Source organism: Leptinotarsa decemlineata, unplaced genomic scaffold (assembly GCF_025532065.1).
Source record: "Leptinotarsa decemlineata unplaced genomic scaffold, Ldec_3_MD MMD2_tig00000010_RagTag_RagTag, whole genome shotgun sequence".
NCBI lineage: Eukaryota > Metazoa > Arthropoda > Insecta > Coleoptera > Chrysomelidae > Leptinotarsa > Leptinotarsa decemlineata.
The window spans coordinates 12350102-12366332 of NW_027412538.1; the positions used below are offsets into that span (position 1 = coordinate 12350102).

The 16231-nt window shown below is 36.9% G+C and overlaps 3 protein-coding genes across 5 annotated transcripts in view; 1 reads left to right on the forward strand and 2 right to left on the reverse strand.

The window, feature by feature from the left end:
• The window catches only part of LOC111511871 (uncharacterized), a 33423-nt gene extending 17410 nt beyond the window's left edge, over positions 1-16013 (forward strand). For both annotated transcript variants that reach the window (XM_074171470.1, XM_023167887.2), the window contains exons 4-5: positions 4830-5445; positions 15340-16013. In XM_074171470.1, coding sequence (XP_074027571.1) covers positions 4830-5445; positions 15340-15871 — 1148 coding nt within the window. In that variant the 3' untranslated portion in view covers positions 15872-16013. The remainder of the gene's footprint in view (positions 1-4829; positions 5446-15339) is intronic.
• The window catches only part of LOC111510203 (myrosinase 1), a 408217-nt gene that overhangs the window by 144563 nt on the left and 247423 nt on the right, over positions 1-16231 (reverse strand). The window lies entirely within an intron of this gene.
• LOC111516085 (probable G-protein coupled receptor CG31760) overlaps positions 1-16231 on the reverse strand; it is a 155276-nt gene that overhangs the window by 76949 nt on the left and 62096 nt on the right. Inside the window, exon 1 of one of the 2 annotated variants that reach the window (XM_074171469.1) lies at positions 3764-3994. The exons of the other annotated variant lie outside the window; for it this stretch is intronic. Within the exon in view, the coding sequence (XP_074027570.1) occupies positions 3764-3962 (199 nt within the window). The 5' untranslated portion in view covers positions 3963-3994. Of the gene's footprint in view, positions 1-3763; positions 3995-16231 lie in introns of those variants that run through there. 2 annotated transcript variants of the gene reach the window in all.

Genomic DNA, 16231 nt, shown 5'->3' on the forward strand with positions numbered 1-16231 from the left:
GAGCTTCGACAGCCTGAGCTCAATGAACTGCACAACCCGATAACCCCGGATGACGTTCGAAGGGCCCTTGTTGGTTCCAAGAAATTTGCTGCTCCAGGCCCAGATGGTCTGAACACTTATTGGTGAAAAACACTACCAAGTACCCACCGCCATCTGGCCAGAGTTTTCAACTCATGGCTGGACGGAGAGCAGACGATTTCGGATTGGATTGTCGAGGGGCGGACCGTTTTTATCTCCAAAAGCGGAGATTTGTCGATTCCTAAGAATTACAGACCGATAACGTGCTTGAATTCGTGTTATAAGTTGTTTACAAGCATCTTATACACACGAATACTCACCGCAGTTGACCGAGTGTTCGAAAAGATATATGAGCAGAGAGGGTCGAAGAGAGGAGTAGCTGGATGTAAAGAGAACCTGCTTATCGATAGATGTGTAACGCAGGACTCGATATAATATAAGCGTAACCTCTCTATGGCCTGGATCGATTACCGTAAGGCATTTGATACAATTTCGCATGAGCTCATCTTGCATTTGCTCAGATGCCTTGCGGTACCCGACAACATACTGAGATGCATTGAACAAATGATACCACTTTGGCGAACTCGGTTCACCATAACATCTGGTCAAGCAAGAGTCCAAACAGGGTGGGTCACTTTCAGTAGGGTTGTAATTCAGGGTGATTCCCTCAGTATCCTTCTCTCTCACATATCACTATTGCCATTAAACGTTGTGCTCAGAAATACTCGAGGGTATAACTGTGGCACCTCCGTAAACCGGAGGTCACCCATCTGTGATCTTAAACTTTATACCTCTGGAGAGAAGGATCTCCATCAGTTCTTGAGGGTGGTGGAAGAGTACACGCATGCTATCGGTATGAAATTCGGGATAGACAAATGTGCAATGGTCCATCTCAAAAGAGGACGATGCGGGGACTACGGAGAGGATGTGCAGCTCGTAGATGGAAGCATTCTCCACCATCTGGATGCCGGAGACACGTATACTTACCTCGGGGTGGAACAACGTCACTCACAAGAGGTAACAGCAGTGAAAAACTCTCTCCGCGGCAAGTATCAGCACAAACTTTGACAGATCTGGTCATCGGAACTGCCGCGGGGAAGAACAAAGTTGCTGCAAAAAATATGCTTGCCGTTCCAATCTTACTCTACTCGTTTGGAGTAGTGGAGTGGACTCGGAAGGAGCTGTATCAACTCGACGTAAAGACCTGAAAAATGATGCATCTTTATAGGAGTTTGCATCCCAAATCGTCCGTTCCACGGTTGTACTTCCCCCGACAACAGGGAGGTCGTGGACTTTTGAGTTTGGAGTGTTTACATGACAGAATGGTACTGGATACAGCCTGTAAAGTCGTCAGGAGTTCGGATCCCCTTCTCTGCATGGTCTGTGACCATGAGAGAACAGGAATTGGAGCATTTCTCCTTAGGGCAGCTGCCCGAGCAGCTGATGAACTTGGTATAGTTTTCGACTCTGAACGAGGTGACCACAACTCTGTCACCGTGTTGGAACCCGTTCAGCAAAAAGCTCAGATGAGAGCTGCAGAGATCACCTAACTTCTGCGGAGACACAAAGATATGCCAATGCATGGGGTCTTCTTCAATAACATTGGAGACCTTGGCTTATCAAAGCGCCTGACGTTCGCTTTTCTCAGGTCGAGTGGGTTGAAGTCGGAAACTGAGGGGTTCATCATGGCTTGCCAGGATGGTGTCTTCAACACCTTAGTCTACCGTAGTCGCGTGATGAGTATAGAGGTTCCTGACAGGTGCAGGGCCTGCCGCGAGGCGTCCGAGATCTTAATGCACTCGCTATCAGCATGTCCAGCATCTGCGGTCTCGGCCTATATCCATCCTAAGAGTGCTATATTATCATCTACGGCACTCTTACGGTATTGACGAGACACCGGTGTTGCCCTACGCTCCGGGGGATATTGAATCCGTTGTGGGGAACGAGAATATATTGGAACCCTGAAGCCTGATGTAGTCCTTCTCGACCACCAGACCAAAACGATATTAGTTATGGAGTTTTCAGCTCCTGGCGACACGAATATCGTCAGAAAAGAGGAGGAAAAACGGAATATTGGAGTCCTTGGTGGAATGATGTCCTCTCCACTCTCGAATCTTAAAATCATACCGGCTTGCCGTACTAAGGCAGAAATCTTAGCCGCACAGATGCAGAAAGCTATCATTCTTGGCTCACTGCGCTCCCTCATAGCACATGATTCTCGGACCCAATGATCACTTACCCCACGGTGTGGGGAGTGGTCATTGGTTGATAATGCTGGCGCGCCCTCCCGAATGTATTGGGGCTTCGGGGGGTAGGGCCTGACCATCGCATCCTACGGCGAAAAAAGAAACAAAATAAAATAAAATAAACTTTATTTTCAGAAGAATGAATCTTATTGACAAAGCGTGAGTGAATGAGATAAAAATGTATATACTATATACTAAGTCAATACAATTCAAAACCTATAAAAATATCCATACGTATATATACACACATATATACATATGAAAATATGCTAAAAACAGATGTTTATGATGTCCATATATTATGTAAGATGTGGTAATGGGAAATAGGAATATGAAATCGAGAGGAAAATTATACATATCATAGAAATGGTATAACTTACTGCAGATACTGAATGGAACTTATTATGTATTATGATAGGTCGTTATTATTAAAAACACCAAAATAAAATTACGGTCTCTCGATGCGCGTTTCGCTAACCAAGTTAGCATCCTTAGGAGATCATTATGAATGTATGTATGTAATTCAGAATAAGTGTTAGTAGAAGTTATCATCATGAAATTCGTTCAAACTTTAGTAGGGTCTATCAGGGAATGAAACTTTGATTGCTTTTATAAATTCTGAGTGGCTTTCTATACATTTAACGTCGTTTGGGAGGTAATTGAATATGTTTAGGCCATTGTCAATTACTGAGCTTCTAGTGAGTGTTAAAAAGTGTAGAAAGTGTAGAAGAAGATGTCTTTTGTTTGGATACATTGATGGATGTAGCCGTTACTACGTGGTATAAAACATAGGAAGTTCAATTTCTTATTTTACATTTGTTTGGGTATTATTTTTCCTATGATATTGAATTTTGATTGACAAGATATCGCTGATATTACGATGAAAATAAAAATACATTCTGAACTATCTACTTTGGAGTAATCTCCTGCAAATGATTCCAAATATAGATCTCTGATAGCTATATCTGCTCAGATACAGATATTTTCCACAAACATTGATTGTTACATTCAGTTTTTTCAATATCAACATTTTCATTATCCTTTCATGACATCATTTTCCTCATTTATAATTCGCGGATGAAAGAACAACGACAAAACTCACGTGAACATACTCCTCATAGACAATATTCAGAAAAAGGAAAGTTTACTAACAGAACATCATTACCCATGTGTTGTTTGATAGTAATATGAGCACTAAACATAATTGATATTCACTTTGTGAGTGAATAAATAAATACGAAGAGTTTTAAATAATATAATAATGCTAATAGGTATTTTTTTGGTCTGTTAAATATTTTCAAACCCTTTTGCTTGACTGTTCATAGAATTAACGGATATACGATTTGCTTTAGAGGCGTCTGGCAATTGAAATATGATTGGATGTTGGCTGGTGAGGTTGAATAATTCAGTTTAAACCTCAATGTTTTGTTTTAGTATTTCAAAAATTGTTGCAAAATTTCATAAAAAATTAATATAACAAAAAAGCGGAGTTGTGTTACCTTCGAAAACAAATATTTTGCATCTGTAGTTTTCAGAAAACGAAGTTATGTTTTTTTCTCTCTGCAACTCATAAAAATTTTCGAAATCATATTCAAATTTTTCTTTTGATTTTGCTGCCAGCAAATTAGTCATCGCAATATTTGCTTGTTCGGTAATATCTGGTGGGGAGGCACAAATTTCTTGATCGCTATCACTCATTTTGAATTTTTACGAGATACTGAATGACAGCTCATAATTAAAACAAATGACTGTTGATACACGGATATAACTAGATTCATTACCAACCCACAAACTGTTAAGTCCATCCATGCACTATTGCTGAGTTAATCCACGTCGAATGTTGTAAAAAATAATCCCACGAAAATGTTCACGATCTAACTCCATTTTTGGGCCGGGATGAATCTTTTAAGTTACTGTAAACAACACAAATAGCGCGCGTATATCAAAAGGTTTTGAGTACATATAAGCTCAAAAATGTCCAACTTCACGATAGAGCTGTCAGTTGCCAGATTGCAACAACAGGGTTGCCAAATCCCGAAAGATAAAAGGCAACCTATCATATTCTAAATCAGCCATTATCTATCTGCTGTCAAACGCGTAATGATTATTTTAAAATAGAGGGAGTAGAAAAAAGTAATTAATTAGGTGATTTTCTAATTATGATGGAATATTCATTATTGATATTTATAATTTGAGATATTCAGTATATATTGCAATAACTAGCTAAGATTCTTGTGTTTACTAGTATATTAAGGCCACATTAAAACTTTTTCATGTAGATATATTGTATTTACATATATTTTTATTGATATTTCAATACTCAACAATCATCACAGGGGTCACAAAATATTATTATTGATGTTTCACATCTGCCAGGCGTCCCGCGACGGCTCACATTTTTTTTTAAATATAAATGGGTTGGAAGTGATTCCTCAGTAACAAAAGTTTTTCATTTCCAAGCCGTTGACCTAAAAACCCCTCGAGTTGGAGGTTTTTAGCTCAAAACTGAAGTGAATGTAGCAAGCATGAGCTACCTAGACACCGAAAAAACTTACTTTCTTGCAGATATTCGACTGATCGCCATTCACGAGTATCTTCTGGATTACATCACATGCGTTCAGTGCCAGAGCTACCTTTCTTGCGATCCTGTTTACATTCTATCGAACGGCAAAAACATCTGCCATCGCTGCTCCTACGCTAACGGAACTCCACCGAACACTATCAGGAACTATTTGTACGAAACGTTGTCCAGCATAATCATCTTTCCCTGCGTATTCCGAAACAGGGGGTGCCCGACCAGACTCAAATTCGGCGTCGATTTGTGGCAACACGAATCGACATGCCCGTACAATCAGATGTTCAAGAAAACCGAGCAAAAAAGTCCGAATCACAAGGAACGAGGCGTTATCAAAACCCACTCTGGACACTACTACGGTACTATAACGGCAAACACAGCCCCGTTCTCTCCTCCCACGCCTACTTCAGATTTTGACATGACTAAGCAGTTGGTGAAGTCCCTGAAGAAGCAACAGGAAAGGAGATTTATGAGGGCTGAAGAGATCCAGTCGAGTATGGGCAAAAATTCGGAAGATGGGTCTGACGAAGAAGTGGAATCTGTCAAAGCAAATTCGCATGGGAAACATTCATCCAGTGGAGAAAGTGTTCCTACGACTCCCACAAGGTAAGTGAAATCAATGTTATACACTCCTCAAAAGTCGAAACTTGTACGAGCTAAAGACTAACGAGGTCTCATCTTTCTTCGTGGAAAAGCACGTGTTGAATGATAGGTGCGGATCATCAATTAGTAGCTGGCTCAAATGTTCACAAAATTGCAGCCTTCTATCAGGATCATCTTCATTGAGTTCCTGTACTAATTTAATTTCGTACGGATGAAATTTATAGGCTTTTAATATCCATATTAGGGACGAACGGGAGACACTTGAGGCTGCAGCAAGCTGACGGGTACTTTGAGTATGATCTAAATCAACATGTCCCAAAACAGCGTCTTCCACTGCTTCATTTCTGATCGGTTTCCGTGGCTGGTGTTTCACATTACAGACAGATCCGGTATCGACAAACTTTTGGACTAACTTGGCAACGTACGAATCATTCACATTTTCCCCAGGATGACTGTTATTAATGAGGCGAGCAGTAAGTCTAGCACAACTATTATGTTGATAATAAAGTTTAACATTTTCAACTCGTTCAGGAATGGAATAAACAATTTTCACAGTAAAGTTGAAATAATTTCAAAAGCAACCGAACTGAATCAATGAACGTTTGCCTAAATTCTTTTTGTACACTTATCTGCTGTTGTTATTTGAACCAAAAAACGCACAAGAGAAATTGAGGAATGTAGTAGTGATAAAAATGCCGTTTTTTCCGCATTTCCATTAACACCAAAGATATCGAGTGAATGTTCTTGCTTTTTTTATAACAATTCAAGTAAATACAACAAATTAGGTATCATTGGAAAAAGAATTTTGTGCCCTTTCAAATGATATATCACTCGACCCCACTTTCCATTTAAAATTTTAGTTGAAGGCACAGGTAGAAAAATACATCTTAAATGTGTCCCCCTCAAAAGCAAAATTGACCTGCCCGAGGATTTTTGCGTTAAGTTACAAAAAAAGGAGAAAAGCAAGGTGCATACTTTTCGTTGGACCACTCGATATGTGTTGTGAATGTTAATTTACTGTCGTATGTTATACCAAGATTTTTTATCTCATGTACGCGGTTGTATTGTTGATTGAATAATCGTACATTAAAGTTCGCTTTTTTGTTGTAAATTATATTATTTTACATTTGGATCCGTTCAGTAAGTTTCAGGTCGTCTGCGAATAATAGGCTAGGAATATTCAAAAAGGTTGCCAAGTCATGAATAAAAATTTAAAATGAAAGAGGTCTGAGATTAGAACCTTGTGGTATTCCAGATGTAACTATCGACTACGTCGATTTGAAAGATTTATATTCGACGAATTGTTTTCTGTTGACTAAAAATGATTCAATTAGAGTAAGTAGTTGGTTAGAGAGTCCCAATTTTGTCAATTTGCTGAGAAGAACATAACGGTCTATTTGATCGAAGGCTTTTTGAAAGGTTAAATAAACAACATCGAATTGTTTTTGTTTGTCCAGGTACGTACAGAGATATTGATTTGAATATGCAAGATTTGTCATACATGATCTTTGTTGTACGAAACCATGCTAAATAGGAAAAATAACTTTTGAATAATATGGGAGTACATAACATTTTGCACACATATGTCGAAGAGTTTAGAAAAGTTACGTAAAATTGAAACTGCCCTGTAGTTTGTGAGTCGTCTTTTTCAATATCGGATAAATTCGAGCTGTTTTCCACTGCTCAGGGAAGGCACAAGTTGAATATGCCTATTAGAGGTATAGAGAGAACGTCGATATAGTCCTTTATCACAAGACTAGGAACATTGTTAACGCCTGCGGTGACTTTATTTCTTAATAAACAGGCAGCCATCAATAGTGAATGTTTTCGGTGAATTTGTGAAAGTGGAGAAAGTTGGTCATCGTTATGTCGTACAATACTTCTATTTGAAAGGCCTCGGCCCAATCAATATAAAAGCTGAACTCAGTGGTCAAATATTTCCTACCGATGAAAAAGTAATGTCGGCAGTTAATGGCTATTTTGAGGAGTAAGACAGTTCTTATCATAAACTTATCATTATTGAACGTCGCTGGGAGAAGTGTTTTGATGAATTTCAAACACCATCATCTTCAAACAAAAAGTGTTTAGAGCTGCAAGAAGATAATGTTGAAAAATAAATACAGTTCTTTCCAAAATTTTTGTACTTCTGGGAACACCCTCGTACATCAACTTTCATTGGGTCTCACTTTCTATTACATTATCACGAACACTCTGAGAGTCGCTCATGTCACTATGGAAATGTCAAATCGGAAACGAGTACTGTCATTATGAAACCAATTATGCCAAGATGATAATGTATCATATCAAAAATACATCTGAGGCCATCTCTAGTCTGAAAAATTCAAGTTCGTGCAATAACAGAAAATTTCTAGGATAAACAGCAAATACAAAACACATGAGAAGTTTGGATATAACTTGAAGAGACAACCTGAGTATCTGACATGTCCCAGTTGCCTCAATACAGATTATACCAGAGTAACGTATTTGAATTCAACGAAGACCCATGTATCTGCACTAGCTCTAAGTCCATTTTGTTTGATGTGGGTGCCATACTGTACAAGATTCACGAAGATAGCAAAACATAACTGCAGGGAATGTGGAATATTTATTGGTATAGGCGAATGAACAGCAGCTCTGGACTGAAGCTGAAAATGTCGGGATCATTTATAAAAAAACTACTCAGTGATCAACACAACTCAAAATTTGTAAAACCGGTGTGAAGTAATATATATTCCGTACTCATTGTATGTATCATTATGGTTATAAATCGGGGGATGGACTGGGATCCCATCAAGTCTGTTTCGACTACCGCATTTTTTGATATGTAGACTGTTACATTGTGATGTTCGATTTACAAAAAATCCTCAAAGAAGTTTGAAAAAATCAAAACATTAAGTCTGAGTCATAAAATATACATTTTCCATTGACGTATATTATGGAAGTTCAGTTTCATTTCAAAACGAGGAAAATCATTTAGGATTGTTCAGAGTTTTATATAATTTGAGTCTCTTCAAAGAAGAAATAGATAAAGTATTTGCAACGAATATTGGGGAAGCATCAACACTAAAATGCATAATAGTCATCTTTCAGCCATGTTTCTAAGAATAGATAGATAGATAGATATTCATTTATTTTCACAGAGTAATGTAAACCTTGTATAAGAGGTAAAAGAAATATTTTGTCGGAGAAATACGTCAGTAAACAAAATTACAAAGGATAATAAGATAAAAAATTTGAATAAAACTCTTCTCATATGAATTGAAGGGGTTATATTTTTAGGAGTGATTAATTTTTTGGGAAAGAAAGATTTTGGCTTTCTACTACTCCATCTGATACAAAAAAAGGGATGAGAGAATCTTCCAAAGAAAGGAAGGAAGTAATCAATTTGAAAATCTATACATGAATGTGTAGATCATAGATTTTCAAATTGATTACTTCCTTCCTTTCTTTGGAACACTTTTTATTTTTTGTCGGACCCAATTAGTTTTCGAGATATAGCCTGTCAAAGTTTGTTTGATGTCATATTTTACCTTTTTTTATTAAGCAATAAACGATTGCAATTCACATATTTTCAATTCTACAAATCTTTTTCCATATCATCGCACTTTTTTCTATCACTTTTCATTCACTTATTGCCAAATATCTTGAAATTAGATTGAAATTCCATAAATTGTCACATCCTAGCTTAACCTAACCTAACCCGACCTAACCTAACTCTGTCTAACCTTTCTTTAGAATTTTAAAAAACTGTTTCTTCAACATCTAACCCCGACCTCCGAATTCTAAAGGAAACGTATTTTCAAATATTTACTTTTGTAAAAACTATGTTTTCTCAACATCTAAACTGACCTACGAATTCTAAAAGGAACGTATTTTCGAATAGTGAAACTTAATGCAATTTATAAAAAGTGATTTGTCGACATACACACATCGACATAACCTATAAGGTTATGTCGATGTGTGTACCTGACAAATTATGGAATTTTATTCTAATTTCAAGAAACTCGGCAATAAGTGATTGAAAAGGAATAGAAAAAGGTGCGATGATATGGAAAAAGTTGTGTTGAATAAAAAATATGTGAATTGCTTTAAAAAAAGTAAAATATGACGTCATACAAAATTTGACAGACGCGAAAATCCGTGAGTATCCCATTAAGTACAATTTAGCCAAAATCTGTTTTTCCGTTAACCAGCTTTCGCACCCCTACGAACGACAACCCTCAGAAGTCGAAACTTGTGCGAGCTAAGGACTAACGAGGTCTTACCTTTTAACGTGTGATTCCTAACACGGGTTGGACGATAGCAAGTGAAAATCGATCGTTCAGACTGGGGCTTGAACAACCGACCAACACGGTAGTCAATTCAAGTGAGTGAACAAAGCACCCACGTCGAACCGACTTGCTACCGACCGACCTATAAGTATGGCGTTAATGAAATAAAATTTAAAATGGACGTACTGTTAAAATATTCATCTATAGTATAAGGTTCTAGATTGCATAAAAATTCTTTTACTGACTTCAGAAAACTGCTGGCCATTTCAGTGTCTCTTAAATCCTGTGGGAGAGAGTTAAAAAAGTAATGGCGCTGTAAACTGTGCTTCTCTCATACAGATATTTCTTATGTATCGGATAGAAAAAATCATTCCTATACCTGGTTCCATACTTATGTGTTCTATGATGCTGTTCAGAGTAGCTTGGTTGATTTATTGAAAATTTTAATGACTCGAAAATGTATATTGCTGGCCTTCATACTAAAGAGTATTTTGATTACACTTTTTTGGCAGACAAATACTCTGTTCATCTTATAACTGGCGCCTCAAATGATAATACCAAACCTTATCGCAGAATAAAAATTAGCATAGTAGACAGTCATGAGAACATTAGTGTCTACGTTTTTTTTGAGAATTCTCATAGCATATGTAGTTGAAGACAGTTTGCTGCAGAGATTGTCAGAGAGAGTATCATCGATATATATATATATATATATATATATATATATATATATATATATATATATATATATATATATATATATATATATATATATATATATATATATATATATATATATATATATATATATATATATATACCTAATAACTTCACGGAGCTGTTGCAGGTCACTCTAAAATCATTGACTGTGATGCTCTTCGAAATAAATATTTTTTTTCATCCATTACACATCAATACCGATCAAATTGTTGACAAAGAGAATGAAATTGTTATGGAGAATCATCAAATTACTATTAGAGAAGTTGTTGACGATGTCGATGAATCGGTTGGCCCTTGCCATTCAATTTTTTCAAGAATTTTGGACTTGTGTGGCATGTGGCAGCAAAGTACGTTTCAAATTTGCTGAATTTTGACCGTGTCATGAGCATCGGAATTGTTAAATAACGTCAGAAATTATTGAATGACGATTCAACGGCGATCCAGATTTGCTTGGATGGGTCATGGTTGGTGACGAATCATGGGTATATGGTTATAACATCGAAACCAAAGTGTAATGGTCTCAATGGGAGAACCCAGGAGAGCCAAGATCAAAAAAGCACGACAAGTTGAATCAAATGTCGAAGTTTTGCTCACTGTTTTTTTGATTACCGTGACGTAGTGCATCAAGATCAGGTCAGGTGAACGTGGTGGTTATTTAATAGCATGTAATAAGGTCTACTTATAACTGTTTTTTTTCAAATACGGGACTTACGATATATACAATCCCACCGTAGTCACCACTGTAATAACGTGGACTTTAGCTGGACCCACCAGTGAAACAATTAGACTTATTATTATTTATTTGTCACTCTTTGCACCCTTCGTGCTATTGGCGTGTTGGTTTCATTCAAATTAATTTGGCAACTGCTGTCACCAGATGCGGATTTTCTTACATCAACTTTTGAATACTAAGACAATTCCGAAAAAGGCTTGAATTGGGCCTCCTGCACGAAGAGAAGGTATTTAGTTGCAGTGAGAAAGATTTTCAGAATTTGCAAGCACTTCTTTCTGAAAGGTTACTCTTCCAGATTTCGAAATAAAAGCCAGCTTTAAACTTTGAAAGATACTATTCAATAATGGAGAAAATAAAGAAGAATGATACAACTGAATAGACGGAGAAAAACACCAAAAAGAATGTTAACAATAACAAAATTTAGAATGAAACTCAAATTTGGTACCTTCGCCGTAAATTAGTATCATACACGAGAGTGACTGTAAAACTCTAGCTTGGCCAATAATTTCTGACCGCTACCTAAGTACGACTCAATCATGAGATTCACTCTGTATACTGATTTGTGGCTAACTCCTTCCCATAACCAAAACATGGTTATCCCACATATATATTTAACTCACCGTTGCCTTTTTTAGCTTGACCCTCTAGGTTATCCAAAAATATCGTATTGAAACCACAATTATAACTCGTTTATACTCGGTATCGACGTACAGTATTCTCATCGGTATTAATTTTCACACTACACTGCTCAATTTCCGCTCGAGCTTTACAGACTTCTTCATTCCTACGTCAGCATAAACGACTATCTGAAATCGCGCCAACCGTCTGCTTTCAAATATTTAAACTCTCTTAAGATTTAACCCAGGAAAACCCTATTTTCCAAAACAAAATAAAATACCACACTGCCTCAGCCAGTGGTTCAAAAACTGATATGGTCGGTTGGAGTATTTTTCAAGACGGTGTGTCTAAACCAAGGAACAAGTAGATGCATTTTTTTATAAACACTCTCACGGTCTCGCCGAAATGTCACATTGTATGAGACACAGGACCGGCGTTTAAAATTATGAATCGGAAGAGATCTATCTGTTTCCGAAGCTAGAATATACAGGGTGTAACTGAATAAGTGTAAAACATTCAAGAAGGTGATTTCTCATTGAAAAAAAGATAGGATCTTTTATATAAAAAAAACTTCATTGGAGCATCCCTTGTTAAGATACAGCCCCTTAAAGGGGGTATATGAAATTTGTATAACAATTTTTTTTCACAAGCACTGAAAAAGTTACCATATTGAAATTAACCTGACCTTTTTTACTACCAAAAAGGGGTGGAAAACGTAACCCCTAAAATTTATTTCCAATGTAACTTTTTGTTTTATTATTCGTTTACCATTTAAAAGTTTATTTCCGATAGCCTGTTTCATTTTAAACAAAAAATATATCTTGGGTTTTCTGCCCAAAATAAACCAGTGCGTAACAAAAAATTATTTTACGAACAACTACAGAGATACATTTGTTCGAAGGTGGTTGACAATGTTTCGTGGTGTATTTCATCAGTTCGGACATCCATTGTCTGATATAATATAAATTGATTTGATAACTCTGAGAAAAATCAAAAAGATTAACCGAAAATAACAATTTTATTAAACAAAAAACTGAAATAACAAAGAAATAACATAACATAATATAAATAAAAATTGAAATATTAATAGAAGCTGATTTTTTTTTCAGCTTTTATTAATATTTCAATTTTTATTCGTTTGGTTGTTGTTGTATGTTTTTTTTGTAATTTCAGTTTTTTGTTTAATGAAATTGTTATTTTCGGTTAATCTTTTTGATTTTTCTCGGGGTTATCAAATCAATTTATATTATATTAGACAATGGGAGTCCGAACTGATAAAATACAGAGATGCAACGTCATAAATGCGAACTGGATTCATTGTTATTTTGTTGATAGTACCTAGGTACCTGCATTAAACGGTTACAGGGTAATAAACAACTAATTTATTAATAACAAAACACACATGTAGATATCATAGTGAAGGTTCAATATGTCGACTTTTAGACATTACGCATGCATCTAGACGTCGACGCATTGAGCCACGTATTCGCTCAAATATTCCTGGAGTCTCTCTGATTACCTTGCACGCATCGATGGTGCGGTTTCTTAAGTTCTCTACATCGCGAACAAGAGTACGATGAACCAAATGCTGTAAATGGCCCCAAATAGAGAAATCGAGAGGTTTGAGATCCGGGGATCGAGCGGGCCAGTTCTGTGGTCCTCCTCGACCTATCCACTGATTTGCATATGTTTTAGTTAAATGCTGACGTGCTACTTGACTAAAATGGGCGGGAGCTCCATGATGCATAAAAAACATATCCCTTCTGACGCCCAAAGGAACTTCCTCCAGCAATACTGGATGCACTCCTCTTAAAAATTGGACGTATGCCTCACCATTTAATCGAGGAGGTAGAAAATGAGGCCCAATTAAATCATCCCCAATAACTCCGAGCCCCACGTTAAGAGAAAACTGTTCTTGATGGCTAGTTTCGACAATAGCGTGAGGTTTTTCATCAGCCCAAATGTGGTAATTATGAAAATTAATAATCTTGTCCCGGGAAAAACTACATTCGTCTGTGAATTCTATCGTCATCAGAAAGTCCCAATTTCTTCTAATCATTTCCAGCATCCAATTGCAAAATTCAAGACGCTTTGAAAAGTCTCGCGGTAACAGTGCCTGTACTCGTTGCAGATGGTAAGGGTATAAGAGTTGTTCCTTTAAAATTCGAAATACCGTCATATGATCAACATTTAGCTGGAAAGCAATCTTTCTAGTACTGGTAGTAGGTTGTTCTTCAATCAAATTAAGTACTGCTTCCTCAAGCTGTGGTGTTCGTACTTCTCGATGGCGACCACAATCCTGCGTTCTTTTGTCGAATGAACTATATTCTCGTAATCGTTGATGAAGTCGAGCAAATATTCTATGTGAAGGATGCTGCCGTTGAGGATACATTTCAGCATATCTTCTAGAAGCTTCTAACCCATTCCCCTGCGACAGACCGTAAACGTAATGTATATCAGCCATTTCCTCATTTGTGTATGCCATTTTAATAACAAGTGAATTATTAAAGTAGCAAATTAAGAACAGAACAACAACACACAATTAGTATTGATTCAATTTCGAAAATTCACAAACTGACAGCGTCATACCAATGTCATTGTCACTATCGCTAATAGCGACCTACTAGATAGATTAGTTTCGTATTTTCGCATTTATGACGATGTATCTCTGTAGTTGTTCGTAAAATAATTTTTTGCTGCGAACTGGTTTATTTTGGGCAAAAAACCCAAGAGACATTTTTGTTTAGAATGAAACAGGCTATTGAAAATGAATTTTGAAATGGTGAACAAATAATAAGACGAAAAGTTACATTGGAAATAAATTTTAGGGGTTGCGTTTTCCACCCTTTACAACCTGTGGTAAACCAAATAAATTTCCGGCTAAGTGTCTTTGGTAGTACAAAACGTCAGGTTAATTTCGATATTGTAACTTTTTTAGTGCTTGTGAAAAAATTGTTATACAAATTTTATGTACCCCCTTTAAGGGGCTGTATCTTAACAAGGGATGCTCCAATGAAATTTCTTTATATGAAAGATCCTATCTTTTTACGATGAGGAATCACCTCCTCAAATGTTTTACACTTATTCAGTTACACCCTGTATACTAACATACATAGCTTTTTTTAGATATTACAAGGACTATTGTTTCCCACCCATCGTCCTGGTATTGGGAAAATCTCCGCAAATAGTGTACGAAGTGGCGGAGCTTCATTATGTTGGAAATACTAATATTTTCTCAGAATATTCAAAGACAAATCTTCGAACAACTCAACTAGAGTTTCCGACAAGATTTTCAAATATAATTCCTTCGTCAAAAATGCCTCAAAGAAGTGGGGACCACCAAGCCAAACATCAACTTCAAATCTCTCTTGGGAATTTGTAGCCCTTTGTAGGAATATTTCTGTTGAACCATCCGTTATTTGTGAATCTATTTTCATCACACCATGAACGTTTATTACAGATTTCATTATCACCACGATGTTATCTGAGTAACCATCTACAAAATACTTTTCTTCCACCATAGTCTCTTGTGATTGATTGAATTTTTTGTTTCAGATTCGAAAACAGCAGCTATCTAAACAAAGTATCTTCTCCGACTCCTAGAGACTCAGGATACTTTTCTCAACCTTCTTCTAACAGAACTGAAAACTATTACCAAAATATCAGTATTGCTCAGGTGCATCGGGAGAATAATGGATCAAAGCAAGTTTCTAGAAGTAATTCCCATAGCACAAATAATAGTCCTACCAGTAAATTCTTCTCCAGAAATGAGATTCTGCCACAGAACGATTTATACAACAAACCTCGTAGCCCAAAAATAGAAATCAATGGAGTTCCTAGAAGTTCTGCCACAAAGTTTCCATTCCAGAATCTAGACTTCGGTGTTCTGGCAGGGCATTATCCGGTATTCGGTGGCCAATATGAAAACGAAAATTTCCCAGGAAGAGGATCGGTGGTACCGAAACCAACTTTCAGAGATTTGGTGAGGTCTGAGAGTTTATATGACAACAGGGACCTGATGGCGGAGTTGAAACATCGACAGAACAAGTTGTTGAAGAGGTATCAATCTGCTCCTTACGAAGAATGAGGAACTTGTGGGGAGTTTTACAAGTAGACGCTGGAACTCGTTTTTTGAATATTCGATTCAGGACGACAAGGTCTATATTACGACTATGATTTTATAGGTATTACATTTGTTTTTTGCGAAAATATATTAGAGTTGTTGAAAATATCTATCATTTTTTCCCAGAGGTTATCGCATTCCTTGTGAAGAATAATGTTGGTTATAGCGTAAAGCAATCAGGAGTATTCAACGGCGAACAGATCAATAATGATAATAATATAGCTCCTCCCCAGTCTGCTAACGAAGTGTTAGAAGTGGCAGTTCTACCACCCGTTGGCACGGCTGGAGAGGAAACTCGCACCATACCACCAATGGAGACGACAA